General features: G+C 47.2%; 1 protein-coding gene across 3 annotated transcripts in view; it reads left to right on the top strand.

Moving 5' to 3' along the window:
* DGUOK (deoxyguanosine kinase) overlaps nucleotides 1–7,606 on the top strand; it is a 49,208-nt gene extending 41,602 nt beyond the window's left edge. For 2 of the 3 annotated variants that reach the window (XM_069102807.1, XM_069102804.1), the window contains 4 exons: nucleotides 55–202; nucleotides 3,411–3,526; nucleotides 4,981–5,080; nucleotides 5,856–7,606. In XM_069102807.1, coding sequence (XP_068958908.1) covers nucleotides 55–202; nucleotides 3,411–3,526; nucleotides 4,981–5,080; nucleotides 5,856–5,885 — 394 coding nt within the window. In that variant the 3' untranslated portion in view covers nucleotides 5,886–7,606. The remainder of the gene's footprint in view (nucleotides 1–54; nucleotides 203–3,410; nucleotides 3,527–4,980; nucleotides 5,081–5,855) is intronic. The other variant, XM_069102806.1, reaches the window with a different exon arrangement.
* Nucleotides 7,607–26,128: the final 18,522 nt, after the last annotated feature.

Genomic DNA, 26,128 nt, shown 5'->3' with positions numbered 1-26,128 from the left:
CTTCTTTCTCTCTCCCCATAGTGTCCCACCTCTCATCTCCCCCGCCCCCCCCAGGTACATCTTCGCCAAGAATCTCTTTGAAAATCAATTCCTAAATGATGTCGAGTGGGCTGTCTATCAGAATTGGCACTCCTTCCTTCTCCTGGAGTTTGGCAGCCGCATGGCCCTGGATGGCTTCATCTACCTGCAGGCTTCTCCCCAGGTACCACATAACCATTCACTGTGCTACCCAGAGAATTCTGGAGACCTGAGGAGGGAGGAGCTGGGGGGAGGGGTTGGAGGCCCTTCTGAACCACATCAGCTAAAAGAGGGAGGGAGGAAGTGAAGGGTGCTGAATTTGGAGTCCAAGCCCCTGAATTCAGATCTCTGCTGTTTCTTGGTTGTGTGCCCTTTAAAAGACCTCACAATGCTATCTCGGCAGCAGACTCAGTCCTCACCTATGAAATGAGAGAGTTTGACTAGATGTCCTGATGACCCTTCTGGCTAGTTCTAAGACCATGAGCCTACATTAAAACAAACCCAGACTCTTCCACCTCTGACCCTCTATTTTCTAAAACCAAAGCCCTTCCCCAGCCAGGCCCTCAGGAAGGGAGGGGGAAGCCTGGTCTTCATCTGGGAAATTGAAGTCTGGATTTCCCTTTTTGGCTCCCGGCACTGTGGGGCCTGCACCCAATTGCCTCAGCTTCCCTTGTAGCCCTAAGGCATGAGTCTGGCCTGCTAGGAGGGAATTGGGGTTGGGGGGGAGGAATGCTCTTTCCTGCCTCCATTAAATATTCTCTTCCTTGCCTTTGTGATGCTGCCCAAGGAAAGCTGCCCAGGAATAATTGCCATTCCCAGAAAACCAGTAATGGATTAGCAAGTGAAAGCTAGTCACATAGTAGAATTCCCATCATAATAGCCCTTGTTTAGGTTAAAAATCACTTAGTGATGGTATTATCTTCCTCATTTTACAGGTAAGGAAACTGAGATTTAGGCCACACTTACAGAAATCACAAGAGCGTAATACCCGGGCCTTCTGAACTGACTACATCATGTATGTACTAGATGCCCAGAATTCTCCTCCTGAATTTTCCACTAACTGGCTATGACTAGTAGAATGCGATTTCAGCTCTCATGGACTCACTTTCCTTTATAAAATGTGGAAGTGGGGAGCAATTCAAGGCCCCCAAGGTCCTTCCTTTTCTGCTAAATAAAAGACCTTAGAAGGTCTGCAAGACCGCTAGCCTAGGGGTGGCTATGTGGTGCAGTGAGTAGAGCACTGGCCCTGGAGTCAGGAGGACCTGGGTTCTGATCCGGCCTTAGACACTTAACACAAAAAATAGCTGTGTGACCTTGGGCAAGTCACTTAACCCCAATTGCCCTCCAAAAAAGCAAAAAAAAAAGAAGAAGACCTCTAGCCTAGCTCCTGGTTTGTAATCAGGACTTGACTGATCAATGAATGGTCTCATTTTAGAAAGTAAACTCATTGAGATTAGGGACATTTTCCTTTAGTCTTTGGACCCCCAGAGCCTAGCATAAGTGCCTGGCACACAGTAGGTGCTTTGTAAATGCTTTCTGGTGGTCTTATGAGCACCAGATGTCCCTTCAATGTTTGTGATTCATATCAAAAAGCCTGTGGAGAGAACTGTGCCAACTGATGCCCTCAAAAGTGCTTTTCAGCCCTAGATCTGGGACTCCATGAACCATGGGGCAGATAAGCTTCAAGAAAACCAGGCCTTCTTCCTTCTTGGAGTAGAAAGCCCATCTATGAAGGAGGATTATTTTCCCCAGCTCAATATTAGGCATTGCAGGCTCATTGGAGAAAGAATAGATAATAATATAAAAAACAATAATAAAATGTGTGTACATACGTCTGCTTGTTTGATCCTTACAAAAATTCTGTGGGGTAGATGCTATTGTTATCCCCATTTTAGGGATGAAGAAATTGAGGCAGATGGAGGTTAAGTGATGTTTCCAAGCCCGATAACATAGCCAGAAAGTGTCTGAAGCGAGATCTGATCCCAGCCTTCCAGATTCCAAGCCTTGTAGACCATTCACTATGCTACCTAGGAGTAATTAGGAAATTACCCAGGAGCTCATTTAATCTAGAGGTAGAATGGGCCTCGTTTAATTGTTGCTGTTGTTATTGTTCATCATGTCAGTTGTTCCCATTCATTTTACAGATGCGGAAACCAAGGCAAGCAGAGTTAAGTGACTTGCCCAGGGTCATACAGCTAGTGAGTGTCTGAGACCAGACTTGAACTCAGGAAGATGAGTGTTCCTGTCTTCAGGCCCAACACTCTATCTCCTGTGCCACATAGACGCCCTCATTTCATCTTCCCATTATTACAGAGGAAGAAACTGAAGGTCACATATCAAAGGAACAGAGGTCCTAAGTGTCAAAGGCAGGATTTGGAGCCTGATCCTAAGGAGAATCCATTGATGAACATTTGTTAAATGTCCAGTTGATGTGATTTTAGGGGCAACTGGGTGGCATAGTGGATAGAGTGCCAGGCCTGGAGCTAGGATGATGCCTCTTCCTGAGTTCAAATCCAGGCTCATATACCTACCAGCTGTGTGACTCTGGACAAGTCACTTCACTCTCTTTGCCTCAGTTTCCACAAGTGTAAAATGAGCTGGAGAAAGAAATGGCAAACCGCTCTAGGAACTTTGCCAAGAAAACTCCAAATGGGGTCAAGGAGAGTTGGATATGAATGAAACAACTAAAAACAACAGGTCTGATTTTGGCTAGGCTCTGGTGAAACAAAGATAAAAATCAAAAAAGTCAATCAACAAGCATTTATTTAGTGAGGACTTACTACTACTGGGCATCCCCAAGAGAGCTAAAAACTTCCCTTGCCCTCAAGGAGCTTACATTCAAATGGGAGAAACCAGAGGTTCTGTCTAAGTAAATGAGGACCTAGACAACCGCTTCTCCTCTGGCTTCTCTGATTTTCATAGACTCTAGAGCCAGCAAGGGCCTCAGGGGCCATGGAGTTCAATGCCCTCCTTTTCAGATGAATTCTCCACAGCCCAGAGACTGGACCTGTCCAAGGTCACATGGGCAGCTAGTATCAGAAGCAGGGTTTGAACCTAGGGCTTCTCCAGAACCAAGTAATACAAGTAACTGAGAGGAGGATTGCATTTCCCCATGAGAAAAGCCTTGTAATAACTCACTCTACCCCAAAGCACTCTGGGATGGGGTGATAAAGATTGCCAACATTGAACGCACGTGCCACCATTGAACGCGCGTGCCACTATTGAACATGCCTTTGCTGGCATTCCTGGCACTGATTCCTCTTTACAGGAGAGCTTAGGCAGGACCTCCAAGGTCCCTCCCAGCTGTCCTGCTCTCTGATCAGGTCAAAAGGTTGGGGGGAGGGGTGCTGTCCTAGCCTCACCAACCGCCAGAGCCTGGCCTTGTCTTGTAGATATGCCTGGAGAGACTTCGCCAGCGGGCCAGGGCTGAAGAGAAGGGCCTCGAGCTGAGCTACCTTGAACAGCTCCATGCTCAGCATGAAGACTGGTTTGTCCATAAGGTGACTGAGTAAGTCGAAGGCACAACTGACCCGTGGACCCCAGAGCAGGGACCTTACTTCTGCCATAGCGGTATTGCAGATGGGGAGAGAGCTTTGGCCTTGGCCGTCCCCCAGACTAAGAGCTGGGAGAGACCACAGACACAGAGGGGTCTCATCTCTTCATTCTACAGCTGAGGAAATTGAGAGGCCAAGTGATTTCCATAGGGTCACAGACCAGGGCCAGCAGTGCTATCTGCTATGTGTCTCATTAGCTGCATGGCCTTGGACAAATCACTTGAATTTCCTCAGTTTCCTCTAAGGTCCCTTCTAGATCTGTTGCTTGTCCTTCATTCTCAAAGGTGCCGGTGTATGATACTGGAAGGTAATGCCATGACTTGCAAATGAATTGGATTTAAGCGAGGGAGGGCTGTGCAAAGTCACCAGCCTCACTGTCTTCCTCCAGAGCTGTCTGGGTCCAGTGGCAAGATAAAGATCTGGACGACTGGAGGTGCCCTCTCACACACACACACACACATGTATATCTGTGACAAAAGGCACCTCTCAGGGCCTCTATTTCCTCAGCTGTAAAATGGGCTATTAATAACACCTACATCACAGAATTGTTACGAAGTTCAAGCGAGATAGCATAGAACATATATAAAGTATCTTACAGCCTTCAGGTGCCTTCAAATGGATGCTGGCTTTTAGGATTGTGGCCACCCCGGATCCAGACTTAGAACTGTCCCAGCAGTTTCTGCCTGGTCTTCCTGAAATGAGTGTGCAGAGATTCACAGCCACCCTTCTGGGGGTTTCTGTACAGTCCAGTTGACTTTCTGCTAGCTTTTCTGGTATGGCTGAACAGTCTGATCTTAGAATTAGTTTTGAAAATTTGACCTCCCAAAGTTTTCCTCAGTTCTGGTCCACCTTGGGAGAGCTTCCACCCCTCCCCACTGACTTTGGGTTTTAGTAGCTAGGTGTCAAAGTGGATAAAGCACCAGGCCTGGAGTCAGGAAGACTCATCTTTATTAATTCAAATCCAGGCTCAAACGCTTACTAGCTGTGTGACCCTGGACAAATCACTTAACCCTGTTTGCCTCAGTTTTCTCATCTGTAAAATGAACTGGAGAAGGAAATGGCAAACCAGTCCAGTATCTCTGCCAAGAAGACCCTAAAGAGGGTCATAGAGTCAGACACAACTAACTGAAAAAGTGACCAAACAGCAGCTATGTCTGAAGCAATCTCAAAGCTTAAAACAAAATCCTGCTTCCTTGTTGTTTGTGTGAGTTCTCCACATGAAGCCTCTAGAATCATCCCTTTCCAGGTAGAAGGGACCTTGAAGCCATCTGACAGATAAGGAAACTGAGGTACTGAGACCTGCTGAAGGTCCCACAGCTACCATAGGGCAGGAGGCCAGATTGCACCAGGCCCAGATCCTCTCCCCCTCAGCCTGGACTGCCTCTCAGCATGGCTCTGGTTCCTGCAGGCTCCACTTTGAGACCTTGAAGGAGGCCCCTGTGCTGGTGCTGGATGTCAACGACGATTTCTCTGAGAGGACAGCCAGGCAAGAGGAGCTCGTGACAAAGGTCAGCACAGCGCTACCTCTGACTTACGGTAGATGTTTAACATTGTCCTGAGCCCCCTGCTTTCCTCAGGGAGAGCGTGGAGATCTAGGTGCTGTATGACCTTAGCTGAGTCACTGAAATAAGTGCGAGGGTTAGACCAGATGACCTTTCAGCTTCCTTCCTCTAAAACTGTGACCTAATGATCCCATAGCTACTTGGGCTTTCACCTGAAAAAAAAAAAAGAGGCCAAAAGACTTAGTGTCACTGTTTTCTCTTTCTTCTGTCAGACCTCTGGGCTCTGCTAAGATGCCTCTGGCCTGCCTAGTCCTGTCCTGCCAGGGCTCTAGGAGCCAGCATTCTATCCATGTGGGCTGCCTTAGGTCACAATGCCTTGGTACCTGGTGATTGTGATACATGGCTGGGAAATTCAGCCACAATCCCATAGCCGGTGGTGGCAATGAGCCTCTGTGAACTCACTTCGACTGGTGCTCCAATGATGAGTCCATGGTAGCTCCTACTCAAAGCCTTTTGGATTTATCAGGACCTGAGTGTCCACCTCTGACGGCTTGGCTTTCAATGATTCAGGGTCACTCACACGCCACAATGAAGCAACAGGCCCAATCAGTAAGCAGTGGCCATTCTGTGAGGTTCTGGGGCTACAAAAACAAAGAAATGAAGCTGGCCCTGCCCTCCAGGAGCTTACACCTTATCTGAAGAGGACTTTGGTGGAGGGATGGTTTTCTCCTATTTACTATAATATGAAGTTTATTTTTGTTTATCTCTTTTTTCCCAACAGGTAAATGCCTTTGTAAAGAATCTAGGCTGAAGCCATGGTCCTGCTAGGTGGGTTCTGTCGGCCTGGGCTGCTATTCTGACCAGCTAGTGCCTTCCAGAAGCTTGCAGAAACCTGGATTCCATCTCTCCAGGCCTCTTTACCCCCTAAGCCTTACTTGGCACTCATAGGCTTGTTCTTTAGTTACCGTGAGCAGCTGCTCTGAGGATCCTTTTCCTCATCTGTCAAAATAGGGCATCAGACTTGATGGTCTCTAAGACTCCTTCCAGCCCCACAGCTCTGATCTGCTGCCTCATGGTCCCAGGACAAGAGGACCTCAAAGGTCCTGCTTTGAGCTTTCCATGGTTCTGAAAGACATTTTCTTCTTTCTTCAATTTCATTTTCTTTTCAGATCCAAGACCCAGATCTCCCTCTCTGCTTCCCCTCCCCCACCTGTTTAGAAGATGAGAAATACATTACAGACATGTAGAGCTGTGTAAAACAAGGCCACCATGTCCAGAACAGAAAGCGGAGAGAGACTGAGGCAGACAAACCCAGAGACAAAATAGGCCTCCATCTGCCCTCTTGCATTCATTCATCTCTAGAGCTAGACAGCATGTTTCATCAATTCTTTGTAATCTTGGTTGGTCATTGTGTTGGTCAGAGTTGCTAAATCTTTGAAGACATTTTCCCAAAGGAAGGTCTGACTTTCGTAAATCCCACTAGCCATATATGTGCTGAGTGCAGGCGAGGGCCTGAGGGTTGCCCACTAGATGACTGACTTTCTCTGACCTCCCATGGGTCCCTCCCCACATCAGAGCCCCCGGTGACATGCTAGGACAGGGAGCCAGGCCCAAGGGAGCCAAGCTGAGCTCTCAAGTGTGGGCATGGGCAGAATAAAGGAAGTGGTTGGGCAGAAAGGATTGAGCTGACAAGGGCGAGACCACAGAGCAGGGAGACCATGCCAAAATTCAGGGCTTTGCTTCTCCACCCCTGTGCTCCATATACCCTAATGAAACTGGACATCTTGGGATGCTCTCACCCTTTCCCCCTTAGGTGTTGTGATTAATGACTTTTTGAATACAAATATACAGGAGCAGATTATCTTATGTTATCCTATGAATACCAGGCAGGAGTTTTGCTATGGAAAGAACAATGGATGTGTAGTCATAGGGTGGGGGACACGGAAGCCTCCAGGGACATGGCTTCTACCAGTTACTTTCCAAGTAGCCTCAGAGAGTTCACATGACTCCTCTGGCTTCAGCTTCCTTATCTGTAAAGTAAGGGCATTGGACTCAATGACCTCTGATGTCACTTTCAGTTCTAACTCTATGGCTACCCTATATTCCATTCTAATTTCTATTATTACATATTTTTATATATACAAACGTGTATTTAAATATATGGCTATAGTAAAAATATCTAGTGTGCTCCTATTCCTGTCACCCCCCCCCATACTATTTTATATGAAAGGTTCAGAGACTGCCACCAATACTACCCTTAGGTCCAAAGGCAAGTCACTCTGTTTGGGCCTCAAACAACTCTCAGGAGCCAGAAATTTTACTTTTTTTGTTTTTTTCTCAATTGCATGTAAAAACAATTTTTAATATTTTCTTAAGTTTTGAGTTCCAAATTCTCCCCCTTCCTCTCTCCCCTCCCACTTCCTTGATAGGCAAGTGGTTTGATATAGGTTATACACTTGCAATCATGACAGACGCATATTAGCCATGTTGCAAAAGAAAAGAAAAACAAGAAAAATAAAGTTTTAAAAAACATGCTTTGATCTGCATTCAGACTCCATCAGTTCTTTCTCTGTAGGTAGCTAGCATTTTTCATCATGAGTCCTTTGGAGTTGTCTTGGATCATTGTGTTGCTGAGAAGAGTTAAGTCATTCACGATTGTCAACACACAGTGTTGCTGTTGCTGTGTACCGTGTTCTCCGGGTTCTGCTCACTTCACTTTGCATCCCTTCATATGAGTCTTCCCAGGTGAAAGCCTCCTGTTTGTCATTTGTTATAACACAATAGCATTCCATCACAATCATATGCGTTGACTTGCTCAGTCATTCCCCAATTGATGAGCATTCCTTCAACTTCCAGTTCTTTGCCACCACAAAAAGAGCTGCTATAAAGGTTTTTGTACATGTAGGAAGAATCAGAAGTTTTAGAGGGTAAAGAGTATTACTATATGATGATGAAACCACAAGTCATTGACATATTGACAGATTAGTCTTTGGTGGGTTTCCTCATATTTTGGTAGCTCCATGATTGCATGATAATCATGGTAATCTTGATTACATTTTAATCAAACAAACATTTATTAAGCACCTACTATGTGCTAAGTGGTAGAGATACAAAAGGAAGCAAAGGGTAGTATCTGCCCTCAAGGAGCTTGCAATCTTAGGTTTGGAATATCTTGACCTCCCAATCCAGCAATCTGAACTTCCATGAGTGACTTCCATCTCCACATTCCAAGATTCACAGGGTGGTCTAGAACTCACTATCTTGAACACCCCACCCCCCACCTCCCCCACTGAATTACCTCCATGATCTGGTGAATCACAATCCCCTGTCCTTCTTGGGCCTGGACCACATCCTCACTCCTAACCCTCCCCATTCTCACCTTATTCTCTGGTTCCTCAATCCCTCCCAATCCATTGCCCCTGTTCTCACCTTATGTAAACTAAGTGATCCAGACTGAAATCTATAAAAATGAGGCCAGACTTTCTTCTTTTCACAACCTTGAACTTGGAGTATACTTACTCTCCCATCCTGACTCTTTCTTTGACCACCTTGCCCTGCTAATTGTGTCTTACCAATCCTTGACTCTGGGTCACCCATAATATATACCTTCTCCACCCCTGTTCCCAAGGTCCTGAAAACTGGCAAAAGTCAAGAAACAAGGCTGACTGGGACTGCTCCAAATTCACATTATCTAACCTCAACTGGCTCCTGATTATATGATGTTCTTTTTCTTTATATTTGATTATCACATACCACTCTTCTCTTTATGCCTACAAAACCACCCCCATCCACACTCCCACTTTGCTGGGAGAACTGTGACCATTCATCCATGCCCTAACTCCACACTTCAAAACTTCTTTCTATCCCCATCTAGTCTAGCACAGTTGCTCAGCACACTGCCTGGCACATAGAACATGTTTCATAAATGCTAGCTGACTAACATTTCCAAAGCTGTTTTCTTTGTAGCTTTGATTCCATCCCTTCCTTCTCTTCTGGGACCTTGTTCCATCATTCTCTCAATCCTGAATAAATTGATGAAAAAGAATGTATTGAGCCTTCGCTATGTGCCAGGAAGGCAGCACAGAGAGGGGAGCTAGAAAGTGGAGAGGAGGTCCTGGTCGGGGCAGGCCAATATGAAGGCTCACCTCTCAGATCAGTGTCATCGGGCAGAGCACATGTTCTCCCATCTGCTGCCCAGGTCTGCTTCTCTAAAAGACAAATAACATCCCCAGCAACTCTCCCAGATCTCTCCTCCCTTTCACTGTGAACTCCTAAAAAGTGGCCTCTATTGGCTGTCTCCTTGTCCTCACCACCTTAGTCTCTCTTAATACATGTGGGTCACTTCATCTTATGGCCCCTTCTCAGATGCTGCTTTTTTTTTTAACCTCCCCATCCCCCTTCCCTTGAGCACTCCTTTTTGCCTTCTTTGATCCTGCTTTTCCCTGGGTTTCAATGACTCTGTCCTGGGTCCTCTTTTCTCACTATCATTCCCCCCACCCCCACCCCTCACTTCAGGCTTTTAATTATCCAGATGATTCCTGTTCCATCCATCTGTCTCTCTGTCTCTCTAGCCCTCATCTCCCTCCTGAGTTCCAGTCTCTACCTACTGGCCATGTCTCCATCTATGTACCCCATACTCTCTTGTGGCAAGTATGGCTAAGATTGAACTCATTATTTCCCCTCCTAAAAACTCAGCACATCAGAAGATCTGTGGAGGACATGCTCTTCAAGGAATTTGAGTTTTAAGTCTCATCATATTAAACAACAAGATTTGTTAAGGGCTTACTATGTGCCAAGCACTTTGTTAAACAATGGAGATACAAGAAAAAATAAAAATAATCTCCATCCTCAAGAAACATGTTCTGGGGAGAGACCCTCTGTACATAAACAGCAACAAGTAGTATACACCCAAGTGTACTTCCAGTAACCCTGGCAGAGAAGACCACAAAGACCAGGAAAGGTCTACAGTGGAAGGGAGCACTTGATCTAAGTGCTGAAGGAAGCCTGGGGAAAGAGACGAAGGGGGCAGAGATGAGGCCACTTTTCAGCCCTGATTTGGACTCTCTGGATGTCACCACCAGGGTCCAGCTGCCTTCTCACCCTGGAACTCCCCTCAGCACCTCTGGCTTTATCATCCAAGAACATCTTTCTGCCTTAAGAGCCCCCTTCTCCCTCAGTGAATTCCTCTCAAACTCCATTCTGAGAAAGGCAAGCCTTCTATCCCTCCCTTCTCAATCCACTCTCCACCTCTCCACAGGGACTCTTCCAAACCTTTTTGTCCCCCTCAAACTTGCCAAGTCTCCTCCCCCTAACCTGCCAGCTGAGAGCCTTGTCTCACATTTTACAGAAAAAATTGAAGCCATTCACCATGAGCTCCCTCTTTTCTCCTTTCACTGAAGCCTTCTGCAACACCTTGGAATGCTAGAACTCCTCACCCCCCTCACCCCTGCCTTTTTTAGTTCTTCCCTATCCATCCTATATGTTTCTTGTTTGCCTATACTCCCCATCTTGATGCTAGTGCCCCCCCCTTTTAATTCTTTCCTGTCCATCCTGATTATTTCTGGTTGGTGCAGTGCAGACTCCTCAGCTTGTCTTCGTTAGATTGCAAGCTATCTGAGGGTAGGGATTGTTTCTTTCCTCTTCTTCTATCCCCAGCATGTAGCCCAGTGCCTGGCCCATTGAATGTACTGACTGTCTGGCTGACTGACAGGAAGGAGCCCACACCAGCCAGCCCTCACTCCTCTCCTGGCTCAGCTTCAGACTCTCCAGACTTCACCGCCAGGCCAGATGTAGCTATTTCCCCTCGCCCTTTATCTCCCTTTTATACCTAGTCATCTCCAATCAGAAGGTAAGCTCCTTGAGGGCAAGGCCTGTTTTTCTTCTCCATTTTCTTTGTATCCCCAGCACTTAGAACAGGATCTAGCACATAATTAGAGCTTAATAAATGCTTGTGGACTGATTGACTGAGGACATCCCTGGCTTGTGGAGAAAGCCAGGAACAGAAAGTAGGCTTGTATGACTAGAGGGATGGAGAACCTTCAGAATCTGGATTCCATGAGAGGGCTGCTGAGAACCTAGAGGTCCACATGTGACCTTGAGGCCGCAGGTTCCCAACCCCTGGCACTAGAATCTAGGGGTCAGGAAATGGGAAAAAGTTAAGGAAGACTGAAAAAGTAAGTGAAGCCCAGGCTGTGAAGAACTTTAAACTAAGTCTTTCGATGATATTGCAGAGATGATGAGGAACCATGGGAAGTCATTATGAGGGGTGAAAACAATGTGGACAGATTTACTCTTTGATGCTGAATGGAGTTTGGACTGCAGTGGGAGAATAGCTGGACCCAGGGAGGCTGCCTAGGAGGGGATTGCTATAGGTCAGCTGAGAAGAGATGAAGCCCTGACTGGTGCCCAGTAAGTGCTACTTGTAGAGAAAGAGTTATCCTCTCCCATCACTCCTCTCCAGTTAGTTGTCAAGCCCCAAGGATTCAACCTCCAGAGTGACCCTGAAATCCATCTCCCCTCTACTGCCATGGACCCAGTCCTGGGATTGGGCTCCACTGCCCCAAGGCAATCAGTCTGGAACTTTTCTAACAGCCTCTTGATAGGTTTTGTTGCTTCCAGTCTCCCCAATGTCCAGTCTATATTCTATTCAACTGCTTGAGGTAATCTTCCCAAAGAACAAGGCTGATGGACCACTGGCTGTTCAGAGGCTTTCAGCCGCGCCCTATGGCCACTAAAATCTTAAAACAAATTTCCCCAGCATGGAGCTGAAGGCTCAGCCATAGCCTGGATGAAATGAACCTTTCCAGGCTTTTTTTTTCCCATCACTCTCTGCCTTTGTGGCCCCAGCCTCTCAACTAACAAGGAGTACTAGCTAGGCCCCTCTTTTATCTGGCTCTTTCCCCAGTCTGCATTGGCTCAGGCTCTTCCCCATGGCTAGAATACCCTGGGCCCACATCTTCGGCTGTTGAAATTTTCCTTTTCCTCCAAGGTTCTGCTACAGGTCATGGCACAGTGGAAAGTCTGGAGTCCAAAGAGCCGGGTTTGAATTCTAACTCTGGTCCTTAATACTTTCTCTGTTGAAATCATTCTTTTCCCTTAAGGTTTTGCTTAGGCATAAGACACAGCAAGAGAAACACTGGATTAGGAGTAGAGGTGCCTGACTTTGAATTCAAGCTCTGTCACTCAATGCCTGTGGAACCCTGGGCCTCAGTTTCCCTACTTATAAATTAGGGTGTTGGACTTATGCTATGATCCTACTGTTTTATGTGACTAAGGTAAAAGCTTCATTGTTTTTGGGGGGAGGGGAACTCCTTCTGGTCACTACTAAGCAAGATGAAGTTTTCCAGAATGTCCCCACTAGAGGGCCTATGGGGGAAACTGGACTCCTGGATTCGGAACTCTCTGGATGGATTTCCCCCCCAACAGCTGTCTGCTTGGGTGGTCATGGAACCAAATTTAAACATCCCAAGGTGGGAGAAGGGGGTGCCACTTGGCAGCTACACAGACGCCTGGTCAGTCCCAACCAACTTGGTCCTGGTTTCCCATGGGCTGACTGCCCTGAGGAGGGAGTGGTTGGTTGGCTTTGCGGTGGGATTGCTGGATCCCAAGCCACCAACCCTGGGCTCCGAGCTCTTGTCTGGCTCAAGTGACAGCATCTGCCTCTGCTTTGCTCATTAGGGAAACGGCGGCCTGCCTGGTTTGGCTCAGAGTTTTCATGGCACTGGATGGATTTCTACATCTCGTGTTCTGGACAAACCAGAGGCCAAGAAATGGAACTATGGAGGGCCCTTTCTGAGATCTAGGCTGGAGCACCCCCTCCCCTTCCCTTTAGGCTGCCAATAGCACTGTTTGCCTCATCCTAGGGTCAGCCTTCGGTCAGCTCAGTAAAGGAAACAGCAAACTTGATCTGGATTTGAATCCTGGCCTCAACACTCATCATTTGTGAGACCTGGGGAGAGGAATTGTACCCAGATGGGGTGTGTGTCTGTTTGTCTCTGAGTACATGTGTTTTTTGTGAGTGTGGATGTAGATGTATGTCTGTGGATGCTTATGTATGTCTGTGAGCAAGTGGGTGAGTATGTGTTTATGTATATCTGTAACAAGTATGTGTGTGTGAGTGTGTGTATCTGTGTGTATTTGTGAGTATGTGTGTGTATGTGTATGTGTGTGTGTGTGTGCATGTGCATGTTTCCAGCTGGACTTGGATTCAATGTGATTTCTATTCCAATCTTATATCAAGTAGAATCAGAATTAAAGATTTCAAACCTTAAAAGGTTGAAGATGGTGGAGTCTAACTCTATCACTCTATGAAGGAGAAGGGATTAAGTGACTTCTGCTCAGGGTCACTCAGGCAGAAAGTCACAGAGCTAGGTTTCAGCCCAGATCCTAAAACTCTAAAGCCAATGCAAACCAAATAACCCTGGGAAAGTCACTTAATTCTAGTGAGTTTCAGTTTTCCTTATCTGTTGATCGATCTGGGATTAATAATATTGATAGCAAGAGTTCTTAACCTTTTTTGAGACACAGACCCACTTGGAAGTCAGTCTGATGAAGCATATAGCCCCTTCTCAGAATAAGGCATTGAAAAGCATAACATAAAACACATGGGATTACAAAGGAAGTCAATTACATTGAATTAGTTATCAGTATTTTTTTTTCACCCAAGTTCAGGCACTCCAGGTTAAGAAGTCTTGGTATAGAATTTATCCTTTCAGGGGCACCATGAGAATCAGATGGAGTGCTATCCAAAGCACTATTAAAATCTCAAAGCCAGACTCAAGTTAATTCTCACTGCTATTTATTTATTATTACTACCTCCTTCTCCTCTTTTTCATGACCATTCAGTTAGAAGTAGTCCTGGAATAAGTCACTATATTGAACGTACTGGACCAATGATTTCATCGGTGTGAGGAGCTCATCCCAAAACCAGTCAGTGAATTGCATTATTAAGCACCCAGGATGTGCCTTGAAAGGCTTACCAAATGATTCATTTATGGTTTCATGGCCAATCATGTATCTATCGAGGTGAAACTTTAAAAAGCCATATCTGTCTACACCAAGGTCAGCTCAGTATTCATTATGACACATATTGTGGCCTGACAGCCAAGACAACCAAGAGAGTTGTCAATGTCATGAAAACCCAGAGGGGAGGGGAAGATGGTTGTGAGTGTCAAATGCTAGAGTCTGGAGAGATCAAAGAAGGATAAGTAAGGAGCAAAGGGTTGGACCAATGGGAGAGTTGATAAGGACTCCATTTGACATTTAGACTAATCTGGGATGGGGAATCTGGGGCCTCCAGGTCACATGTGACCCTCTAGGTCCCAAGGACCACACTTGAGGACTTAGAGGGCCACAAGAGACCTGGAGGTGGCAGATTCCCCTGCATTTGCCAAACCCCACAGACCCCAGCACCACTACCCCATCCACACTTATGCGACTGTTGTGTTGGGAAAGCTTTACGAGGAACAAGTTCAGCTGAGTGATGATGTTACATCTCATTGTAAGCCTGAATGAGCATAGGGTCTGCACCACAGGCTTGTTGAGCCCAGAGCAATCCTGGGCAAACAGAATTCATTCTTTAAGGAAAGAAACAAGTATTTAGTGTCTCCTGTGGTTTGTTTCGGCCATCACTGTGTTGAGTACTTTACCATTACCATGTTATTTGGTCTTTACCGCTCTAGGAGGTAGATGCAATTATTATCCCCATTTAATAGTTAAGGAAACTGAGGCAAACAGAAGTAATGTAATTTGCCCAGGATCACACAACTGCTATGTGTCTGAGGCCTAACTTGAACTCTGCTCTTCCTGACTGGCACCTGTATTTTATTCACTGTGCTACCTAGTTGCCTCATAAAAGCTTATGTTTGGTCTTTCAGAGACTAGGGACTAGGTGATCAGTCAATTAATTAACAAGCAGTTACTAATTGCCAACTATGTAGTGCTGTAGAGTGGTGGCCAGAGAGCTGACTTCAAAGCCAGGAAAACCTGGGTTTAAGACCACTAGGGTCCTCTTTCCCCAGGGAGACTCTGATGCAACCACCATCATCATTAAAAAAAAATAACTAGCATTTACATAACACCCACCATGGACCAGATCTGTGCTGAGCACTTTACAAATGGTTATTTCATTAGATCCTCACAACAACCTTGTGGGGTAAGCCTCCATTTTACAGTTAAAGAGACTGAGACAGAAAGAAATTAGGAATCTTGCTCAAGGTCACACAGCTGGTAAGTGTCTCAGACACAATCAGAACTTGGGTCTTCCTGAATCAAGGCACAACACCCTATCCACTGTACCACCTGTCTACACCAAGGCTGCTGTATGTATGAATGTGTATGTGTAATGTGTACACACACACACAGAGAATTATGCTTGTGTGTATATATTTATGAGAATTTCTATTTAAATCATTGCATTCAAAGTCTGCCTCCAGCATCTACCAGCTGTGTGACCCTGGGCAAGACAAGAACTTCTGCCTCAGTTTCTTCATCTGTAAAATGAGCAGCACAGCATCTGTCTCTCAGGACTATTGTGAGGATATAATGAGATCTGATTTCTCAAGCACCTTGCACACTTCAGAATTCTATCTAAATGCTAGCTGTGATGGTGGTGGTGATCCAACAATTATAATTGTATCATTGATTTTCTGCCATCCTTTCCCCAACTTTCCCCTTCCCAGCTCCAGAGACTGGGGTTGTTTTTTGTTTTTTTGGACAGAAGAAGGTGAAGACAGACAGGGATGAGATAACACACACCTATCCCTGACTGGCCTCTGTTCTTTCATTTATAAAACCATAGGGTAAGTGGCACACAGATCTCTTCCAATTCTCTGAACACCAAAGAAAGCTTTAGTTTGATGATTCCAGCCACAGGGAGTCATAGGGGAGAGAAATGAAATCCAGCTTCTACATATCCCAGCTGAGGAAGCTTGTACTAGTCAGTTTCTCACTTGGCACCCTGAGGCAAGTTTGTGAGGCTAGCAGTTCCTGTATTGTAAGAATCCCTGGAGGGAGTCACTACACCAGGAAAATTCTACCAAGGAAATGATAGAACCAAATAACACATTGAGAAGGCAGTCTGGCATAATGCAGTGAGTCTTGGAGAGGAAGTCCAAAGATTTCCACTCACCACGGACCTTGGGCAAATCTCTTCACTTTCCCTGTCTGGAAGCCAGTTTTCTTCTCTATAAAATGAGATGGATGAACCAGATGATTTAATCCTAAAGGAGTTTCCAGTTTAGAACATCCTATGTTCTAAGTTCCACCCACTCCCTACCTCTGATACTGGGTTCTCTTTTTAATATTCCTCAGATAGTTCTAGAATTCCTGGCCCTTTGGCTCCAAAGCATCTCCTTTGGTTATCCACGGTTTATCAGAGAATGTCAGATCTGGAAGGACTCTAGAGATCATATAATCTCACCCTTAATTGGAAGACAATCCCTTATAGGCAGGTTTCATTGTCTACCTCAAGCTGTCATTAAAATATACAGACCAAATATTCCATCCTCACCATTACTGTGGTCCCGAGCTTAAGTACAACACAGTCCTGCCCTCTTTCCTGGCCATGTTACTTTCTTATTTGTATCCAAACTCTCCTTCCAACCGATGCTCCTCTACCCTCTACAAACATGCCCATATCTCTCCCATCCTGAAAAAAAAACCTCAAACCAAACAAACCCTTATTGATCATTCCATTCCCCACTACCAGGGCCTATCTCTCCTCAAATTTAGGCCTAAACTCCTTGAGGAGGTCATCTACAACTGATGTCTTCAATTCCTTTTTTCTTACTCTTTTCTTAACTCTCTACAATCTGGCTTCCAGCCCCATCATTACCCTGAAACTCCTCTCCCTGAAGTGGCCAAATGATCTCTTAATTCCCAAGTCTAATGGCATTTTCTTGATTCCCCCTTCCCCCTTCCTGATCTCTTTGGAGCTTTTGACACTTGCCCATCCCCTTCCTCCCTGGTTCTCTTTTCTCTCTAGCTCTCTAGGTTTCCATGACACCACTCTATCTGGATTCTCCTCCCGCCTGTCTAAGCTGTCCTTCTCAGGCTCAGCCTCCTTTCCTAGACCTTTCTCCAGGTCATGCATCTAATGGCAGATGCCCCCCAGACTTGGTCCTAGGCCCTCTTCTCTTACTTCTCTGTACTACCTGCTTGGTGATTTCCTTTGAATTCAATAATCATTTCTATGCTGATGATTCTCAGATCTATGTATCCAGCCCTAACTTGTCTTCATATCTCTAACCACCTATTTAACATGTTGAACTGGCTATCCCAAGTGGCTTTTAAATTCAGCAAGTCCAGAACTGAACTCACTATCTTTTCCCCAAACCTTTTCTTCTTCTGAAGAACACCACCATCCTCCCACTCCCCAGCCTCCCAGCCTTGGCCAGAACATCAGAATTAACCCCTAGAGCTAAGGGAGGTTGAGAAAGACTTCTCATTGAAGGTGGAATTTTATCTGGAGCTCAAAGGAAGCCAGGATTGAAGATGAGGAGGAAGAGTGTTCAAGGCATGAGGGATGGCAGGTGAAAAATTCTGAGTCGGGTGGTAGAGGGTCGCCCTTGACTTCTCACTCTCTCTCATTTCCTGTGTCCAATCTGTTACCTCATTCTGTCCATTCTGCCTCCACAACATTTTTCTTACTTGCCCCCTTCTCTACTCTGACATGGCCACCACTCTAGGGCTGGGCCTAGACTATTGCAATAAGTGCTGGTGGGCCTGTCTGCCTCAAGCCTCTCTCCCCACTCTAGTCTTCTGTCAAATTGATCTTCCTAAAGCATAGATATGACCCTGACTTCCCCATTCCATAGACTCCAGTGAATCCCTATCACCTTTAGAATAAAATATAATTCTCTGTTTGATCTTCAAAGCTACTCACAATCTATACCCCCCCCTCCATCTTTCCAGTCTTTCTATACCTTACAACCTACCACATACTCTTCAAACCAGTGAGACTGACCTATCCCTCTGACAGACCCTCTACCACCTGACTCAGAAATTTTCACCACTATCCCTCATGCCTTGAACACTCTTCCTCCTCATCTTCAATCCTGGCTTCCTTTGAGCTCCAGATAAAATTCCACCTTCAATGAGAAGTCTTTCTCAACCTCCCTTAGCTCTAGGGCCTTCCCTCTGGGGGTTAATTCTGATGTTCTGGCTATGTTGTTTGGACATCAGACATGCTTGACTTTTCAGTCAGACTGTTTTACGGAGGAGAACTCCCACAGGGCAAGCATTCACATGGTGATCAGAAGAAGTGCTCCAAGGATGCTCTCAAGGTTTTTCTTAAGAACTTTGGAATTGATTGTGTGCCATGGGGAACACTGACACAAGACCACTCAGCATCACAGAAGGTGCTGTGATTTATGAACAAAGCAGAATTGAAGAAGATTAAAAGAAATGAGAGCTATGCCAATGTAGCAAACCCACCCCAAATATTCACATGGCCTATTTGTGCCCCGCCCATGGTAGAGCATTCCAAGCTTATATTGGTCTGGTCAGTCGTAACCTAACTCTAACAGTGATGTCATTTTGACAACCAACCAGCCCAATTTATGGTATATATGGGATATTTGCACAAAGCTGTTTGCATTTTGTCTCCCCCATTAGACTGAATCCTTGGGAGCAGGAACTGTCTTTTGTCCTTTTTGTATCTCCAGTGCTTGGAACACGGTAGTCATTTATTGACTTTGGGTCACTTGCTGAACTTTTAATGCTTCAAATTCCCCCAGGCTTGGGCACATGGACACATGTACGTATCTCTATTTGGAGAGCCTTCTGTGAGGAGCAGGGCCTATTCTGATGCCTTATAGCTACGATCTGAATGGGACCTGGGTTTGTATGGAACCATCATTCCCAAGATGCTTGGCTTGGTGAATTATAGTCAGGTTTCCTGGTCCACCACTTTAGAGTTGATCAGACTGGGTCCAGAAGGAAAGGATCTGAAACCTACCAAAGCTGACTGTCCCAGGTTTGTGCAAACCTCTCCCTTAGAGGGGGAAGGGAGTTCCTTGGTCACCAGACTCCTATAATCCTGTCTTTCTTTATTTGTTATCACCACTCTAGAGCACAATTTGCTCTGGGAAAACATTCCAAGGATTTGAAATATCATTAACATCCTGGGTCCCTATCTCTCTATCTTAATGAAGTATCTAGACAGCTTTATTTGGGGTTGAGCTGGGCTAGGCTTTCCTTACCAATAAAGTTCTAACAATTAAAACAGAGACAGACTTTTAACATCCCCCAAAGATAAGACTTTGATTTTAGAAAGCAGATAGACTGGAAGAACAAATAACCATGTATTGGGAGCTAGAAGGAAAGCTCAAGGTTCATGAATCTGAAGCCTTCATTTTACAAGGGCAGCCCAGAGAAGGGTTGAGCAGCTGGTATCTGAGGCAGGCTTTGAACCTAGCCTTTGGTAACTCTCACTTTGATGCCCCATCTACTACCACACATGACTTCATTCCAATATCATCCAAATGTACTCAGCCTGATGAGAAGGACATGGCATAGTTTCCATGCCTTATCATGTCTTGGTTGGAATTCCCCCTTCAGCCATCAAGGAAAGGATGTAGAGGAGGACTCAGCTTCCAAAGTGGAGCCTTGAAAGAAACGTGAAGGCAAACATATGGACCCTCATCGCCCCACTCATGGGCTACCAGAACTTGCTGGTTAATCTCCCTGCCTCAAGACTTTTCCCCACTCCAGTCCTCCAGCCACCTGGCAAATATGTCTTCTTAAAGCTAGGGGCTGCCTACCATGCAACTAACTATTCACTAAACTCTGATCGGTCCCTAGCCCTTCCAGGATCAAATGTCAAATCTTCAGTTTATCATTCAAGCCCCTTTATAGCCTGATTCCCTCCTTCTTTTCCAGTGTCCTCACCCTCGAACTTCACCCACCCCACAGACTCCAAGTACTCTTCAATGCTATGACCTCAGCCTTCTTGGGATTTCTTCAGTCAAGACATTCCATTTCCCAGGACTGATACTGGCTATCCCCAGGCCTAGAAGGTTCTCCCTCATCATCTCCACCACCAAGCTTCCTTCAGGGCTGACTTCAAATTCCACCTAGTCCCTTGATATGAGTTCTTTCCCTCTAAGATTATCTCCAGTTTTCCCGTTCCTTTGTTTGCTGCCTTACTCCTTAGACCATGTACTTCTAGAAACCAGAGCTGGTTTTTTGGGTTTGGGGCTTTTTTTTATTTTTGTCTCTGAATTCCCAGCACAAAACAATAAGTGCTTGATAGTCACTCTATCAACCGAGCAAAAGACCTACTATAAAAGTGCCTACTATATTCTTCGAAGTATTCAAATTCTCCTTCAAAGGATTGGAGTTGTAAAAATTTCATTTACTCAACCAGAAATTATTGTGTTTAATACCAGTGCTGGGAATATAAAGAAAAAGGAAAGTCTTTGACCTTTGGGAATTTACATTCTCTTGGGAAGAGACATGTATAGAGATAAATAAGTCAATACAATGGACATGATTTTGATTTTGGGAGGACACTATCCTTGGGAGATCAGGGGGTGATGCCAATGAGATTAATCAGAAGAAAATCAGTGTAGATGGAGAATCAAAGGGTCTGCATTTGAATCCAGGCAGCTGAATTATTAGCTGAAGTGACTTTGCAGAAATCACTTTCCCTCACTTGCTTTTTTCTCTGTAAAATGGAGAAGGACAGGAGTTAACTGGGGACTTTGGAAGCTTCTTCCATCTCCAGATTTATGATCCCAAGAGTCTGAGACCCTTCCTGTTCATTTTTGGATCTCAGGTTCCTCCTCTGAAAAATGAGAGGGCTATACTAAATGATCTCTAAGCACCCTTCCTATTCTCATGTGAACCTGGGGATGGATTATAGGTTTGAAAGTCAACGGCATTCCCCCAATGTCAGGCTGTTGGAATAACATTGTCTTCATAATGCCTGACCTTTATCTAGTCCTTTAAGATTGGCAAACTGCTTTAGTCTGCTGAGCTCCTATGAGCCTCCCAACTCTCCTGTGAGAGGAAATCTGGTGTGGCAGAGGCTGCTGGTCAGCATCAGGAATATCAAGGTTCAGATCCCACATCCTGATGGCCTCCTAGTTTCTCTGGCTCCCTTTAACACTCAGATCAAATGGTGTCACCTTTTCCAGGCAGTTCCCCAGTACCAATGCCTTATCCTCTAAGGATATCTTCTATGCTGTATGTATCCCTCTAGGGATAGCATGTAAGTTGTATGTATGCCATTAGACTGTGTCCTGCTTGAAGGCATGTCTTGTTTTGCTTTTTCTTTGTAAGGTCAGTGCTTTGCACAGGACTTGGCACACAGTAGGCATCTTGTATCCACTTGTTGATTGCTTCATTCATTGCTGAGATCCTGGGAAAACCCCTTAACCTCTCATGAGCCCAAGCACCCTTCTTATTTACAGACCAGATGCCATTCTGCCTCGGGATGCTAATCTCCCTAGTGCCTTCCTACTAGTAGTTCCCAATAACAGCTGAAATTGCAGATCTAAAACCCTCTTCCTGACCAAAAAACAAAAAATGCCTGCAAGATAGATCATTCCCATTTCATAAATGAGAAAATGAGGCTATTCATGGCTGAGGCAGGATTAGAACCCTCATCTTCCTGATTCCCAAGTCAGCCTCCATAGCACACTATCCCAAGCTGGTGAGACACTTTATCATGGGCATAAGTTATAGATGGTGAGTCTGGGGCAAACCGCTACTTAGCAAGCTTTTGCTGTCTTTGGATCCCCAGGGTTTAGCACAGTCTCAGGGCCACAGAACTCCAAACAGTTGTTGACTGACCCCCCACCCCCATGATCCCTGACTCCACTTAATGTTTGTTGTTACAGGCACAAGTACTGGTAAGGAGATGGCATTGGGTATTTTATCAGTGATTCCATATTAAAATTGGTTTTCTGAGGGACAGGGGTGTCTGAGACTTTCACATCTGACAAACTTAGTGAGCGAGTCCCACTTCCCTTCTCCCACCCAGGAGACTTTCATGTAAAATTTTTTAGGCCATTTGTCTGGGATATTGTCATCTAGAGTCCCCTTCCAACTTTGGAGAGCTAATTCAATCCTACAAGTATATATTAAGCACCTACTGTGTTCAAGGAACTGTGTTAGTCTCTGGGGACACAAATACAACATTTGTTCTTTGATCTCCATGATTCTGTGAAGCTTTTCATTGAATCAGAGAGGTTCTCTATCTCTCCATCCCCTAATCCTAACTCTTCATTATGTCCTCAGGGACTAAGAACAGCAACTAATTGGGAGGTCAGTTCACAAAGGGGGAGGCCAAGGCAATAAACAAGAATTCCCAATGGCCAGAATCAGAAAAAAATTCTCCTGGTGAGGAAAACTTCCCCCCCCCCCCCCATGTGAAAAACTGACAGAGTTGCCTGAGGTAGTGAGAAATTAAGAAGTGCTTGGGCCAAGGTCATATGCCAGTACATGTCTGAGGCTGGGGTTGAACCTAACCCAGCTGGATATCTATGCCAGTGACAATGCCAGTAATGGGTGCTTGTCCTTCAACTACCTAGTGTAGGTGCTATTAGGCCCACTTTCCAGATGAAGAAAGGGAGCCAAGGAAAGGTGAGTGGCTTCAGAGCTAGTGAGTGTCCTGGTCAGTTCTCCCAGCTCCTGGGAGTCCTGGTCCCAGAGCTCCCCCACACCTGTACTGGTAGCAGAGCCCTGGGAGCTTGCGGTGGCTGCTGGAGTTAATAGGGTTCATTCTGATCTGTGAGGCTCTCCCCTAAGACAGGCCATACCCAGGGGACACAGTCATTTTCTAGCATCTGTAGATAAGGATATGTGGGCTGGAGCAGAGGGTTCTCTGGAGAGGGGAGGGCAGGATCTTTCTCAGGAAAGGATCTTTCACTGCCCTGACTGTGCTGCAGGGCTCTCTTGCTTGGATCCTGGGTAGAGGACTCAGGACAGCCACTTCATAGTTCAGGAGCTGGGAAGGTCTCTCCCTCTCAGTAAGGTGTAGACATATGTTCTCCTTAAGGATGACTCCTACTAGTCAAGGGACTCTCAGATTAAAGGCTGCTACTACTGAGTCTTTGCCTGGACTTGTTAATTCAGTCCTTCCCTGTGTCTGAAATATTGACCTAACCAAGGCAAGGGCAGTGGCAGCAGCAACAGCATCCATCCGGGGAGGAAGACTGACTGGCCTTTGCTGTGACAGGACTAGAAGGCAGGCTATTGGAGAGAATTAAACTAGTCCACCCGCCAGCCTGGCCTTGAACTTAAGCTGTACAGCAGGTAAGGCGAGAGCCGGCCTGATATCTCTGGAGCCATGTGGTCCCCAGAACCTGGCCCACCGGGCTTTCCCCTATCTTCCTTTCTTATGATTATCTGGTGATAAGCACTACCATTTATTTACATGGCCTGTAATTGTGGACATATTCATTTCACCAATAAATTTATTTCCCTAATGTGTGGTGTACTTTGGGAGTTGAGATATAAGGACAGTTACAGTCCTCTCGCACCTCACAGGCCACTCTAGTAGAAGGAAAAGACACATAATCAATCCCTGAACATTGATCAGTTACCTACCACCAACCAAGCAATGAACTTGGTACTAGGGGTCCGAGAGATACAATAACAAAACAATTCCTGCCCTCAGGGAGGATACTTTGTATTAGGGAAGAATAACATGTGTACAGATAAGTACCCACCAAATATATACAAAGTAACTTGTTTTGGTGGGGTGAAGGACCCAACCCTCATTACCTTTCTATCTTCCTTCCCCTGTGCCTTTGCTGGCAGAGGGCCCAGGCTCAAAAGCTCTTAAATTTGTTGAATAAACGGCTTTTCAAAGCATTCAGGCAACGCTCAGGGGATGAACCATTTGTTTGAAATGGCCGTTCTCTGGAGCTTGGGAGACAGCTTTGGGATCGGTAGAACAGAGTTCGAGTCCACCCGTCAGAGGCTCACTAACTGTCCTGGCCCTATGAGCATCTCTTTGTATGTTACAGCATGTTTTCCCCTCTAGAAAGGAAGGTGATTTTAGGATTGCCGTAGTCCCGTGCTTAAAGCTGAACACCCTGGAGGTGTCGTTCCTGTTTTATAGATGAGAAAACCTCATGGTCAGAGGGCTGTATTAAGCGTCAAGTTTGGTTAGGATTCAGACCTATGATTTGCAGACTTGACTTCGAGTCTATTTTACGGTCCCCTGCTCAGGGCTGTTATCGGAGTAGTCTTGTTTCTCTAGACCCTGACTATAGAGTCCCCTGTCCCAAGACCGGGCCAGCTCAGGTCAGCCCGGGAGGCTCATCAACCAGCTTTGCCCCCCACTGGTAATTTTTTTTTTTCAGCCAAACACCAGTTCACTAAAGTGTCCGGGTCACTAAGCTCGATCGAGGTCCCGATCTCAATTTCCATCTCCATCTCCCTAATTGAAGGCTAGGAAAGTTGTTCCTTCAAGGAAACAGGGAGGCCTCTGGATTTCTCTAGAGGGGAAACTCCAGAGGAGACGCAGGGCAGCCTAACAGTTTGTCAGGATAGGAGAACTGGTCCATATGGCTCCAGGTTAGGGTGAGGAATGTGTGTCTCTTACTCTTACCTGCGAACTTTCGATTTTAGGGTTTGGCAGAGAACAAGGCCCAGAGTGGGCTGGGGCCCCCAAGAAGAAGGGCTCAGAAAGGACCTGTCCTTTCTTGGGGATGCACCTGCCAACAAACAGGCAGTACAGGACACAACCCGAGTGACCTCCCTTTCCGAGGGACCGGTTGGCTGCCAGGCCAAAAGGTCATGGGCAGCTGTGTCACAAGGAGGGACAATGGCCCGGGTGGGATCTCTTCTTCACCTTAACGGCCAAGGGGGTGTTGGGGTGTAAGGAAAGCAAGGCAGGTGCACTGCCTGGTCCAGCCCCCATTTCCTCTCTTTCCCTTAAATCCCCTTCCTCCCCCCCCCCCCCTTTTTACTCTCCCCTCCCCCTCCTCCAAGGAAGGGACCTCCCAACTACAGCTGGCAGAGGGGAGGAGAAAAGGGGGGCGAGGGGGGGAGGGGGAGCGCTCTGGCCACTGGGGCCCGGGAGGAGCCGCACGTGTGCGCCGTCCCGGGCGGGGGAGTCCCCGGGAGAGCACGTGCCGTGGCGCGCGGGGGGCGGGGAGTCCCGAAGAAGCTCGCGCCGCCGCCGCCGCCTCTGCCCCGCTGCTGCTGCTGCTGCTTCCTCCTCCTCCTCCTCCTCCTTCACCTCCTCCTCCACCGCCACAGCCACCTCCGCGGCCCCCACCTCCTCCCGCTCCCGCTTCGGCTCCGGTTCCGGCTCGCGGCCCTCGCTGGGGGGGTGGCTCTAACCCGCGGCGCCGGGGACTCCGGGAGGCGCCAGTAGCGGCGGCAGTGGCTCTGCGGAAACTTTGCCCCCCGGCCGGCCGGCCGGCCGGCGCTCTGCCACCCGCCCAGAGCCCAGCACCCAGCCTCGCCGCCGCCGCCGCCGCCGCCGCCACCGCCTCCTCCTCCTCCACCCCCCTTTGTGTGCCCCGCCCCGGAGGCGGTGGCGGCGGGCAGGTCGGTGCAGTCGGTCCTCTTCCGGCTCCGGGCTGGGGGAGGGGGAGGCTCCGAGGCCCTGGAGGGGGGAAGGAAGGAGGGGGGCTGGGCCGAGCCGGGCCGGGGGCCGGGAGCCGGGGGAGCAGGCAGGCAAGCAGGCAGACCGGCTGCCGCGGGGGAGGGGGCCGGGGAATTGGCCCCAGTCGAGACTGGGCTCGGGGCACGACCCTGCCCCGGTGCCAGTGGGGTGAGCAGGCGGGCCGGACGAGCGGGGGCGGGGGAGGCGGCGGTGGCGGCTGCGGCGTCCTAGCCTAACCTAGCCCGGCTCGGCCAGCCCGGCCCGGCTTGGGGGCGGCGGCGGCCGCTACATTGTTGCACGGGGGCGCTGCGCGAGTGATACAGTGTAGCGGAGCCAGGGCGGGGAGGGGAGGGGAGGAAGAGAAGCAGGAGGGGTGGGGAGCGCCGGGCGGGGGGCGGGGGAAGCCGCCGGGAGCCCGAGCCGCCGCCGAGTTCCCAGAACAAAGGAGCCCGAGCGGCGGCTGTGGCAGCTGCAGCGCGCGGCGG

This window comes from Petaurus breviceps, unplaced genomic scaffold, assembly GCF_028583685.1.
Source record: "Petaurus breviceps papuanus isolate PSGF00001 unplaced genomic scaffold, PetGlider_PUasm1.0 556, whole genome shotgun sequence".
NCBI classification, from domain to species: domain Eukaryota; kingdom Metazoa; phylum Chordata; class Mammalia; order Diprotodontia; family Petauridae; genus Petaurus; species Petaurus breviceps.
The sequence above is the reverse complement of the archived record's forward strand: the minus strand, read 5'-3'. Positions and strand labels throughout refer to the sequence as shown.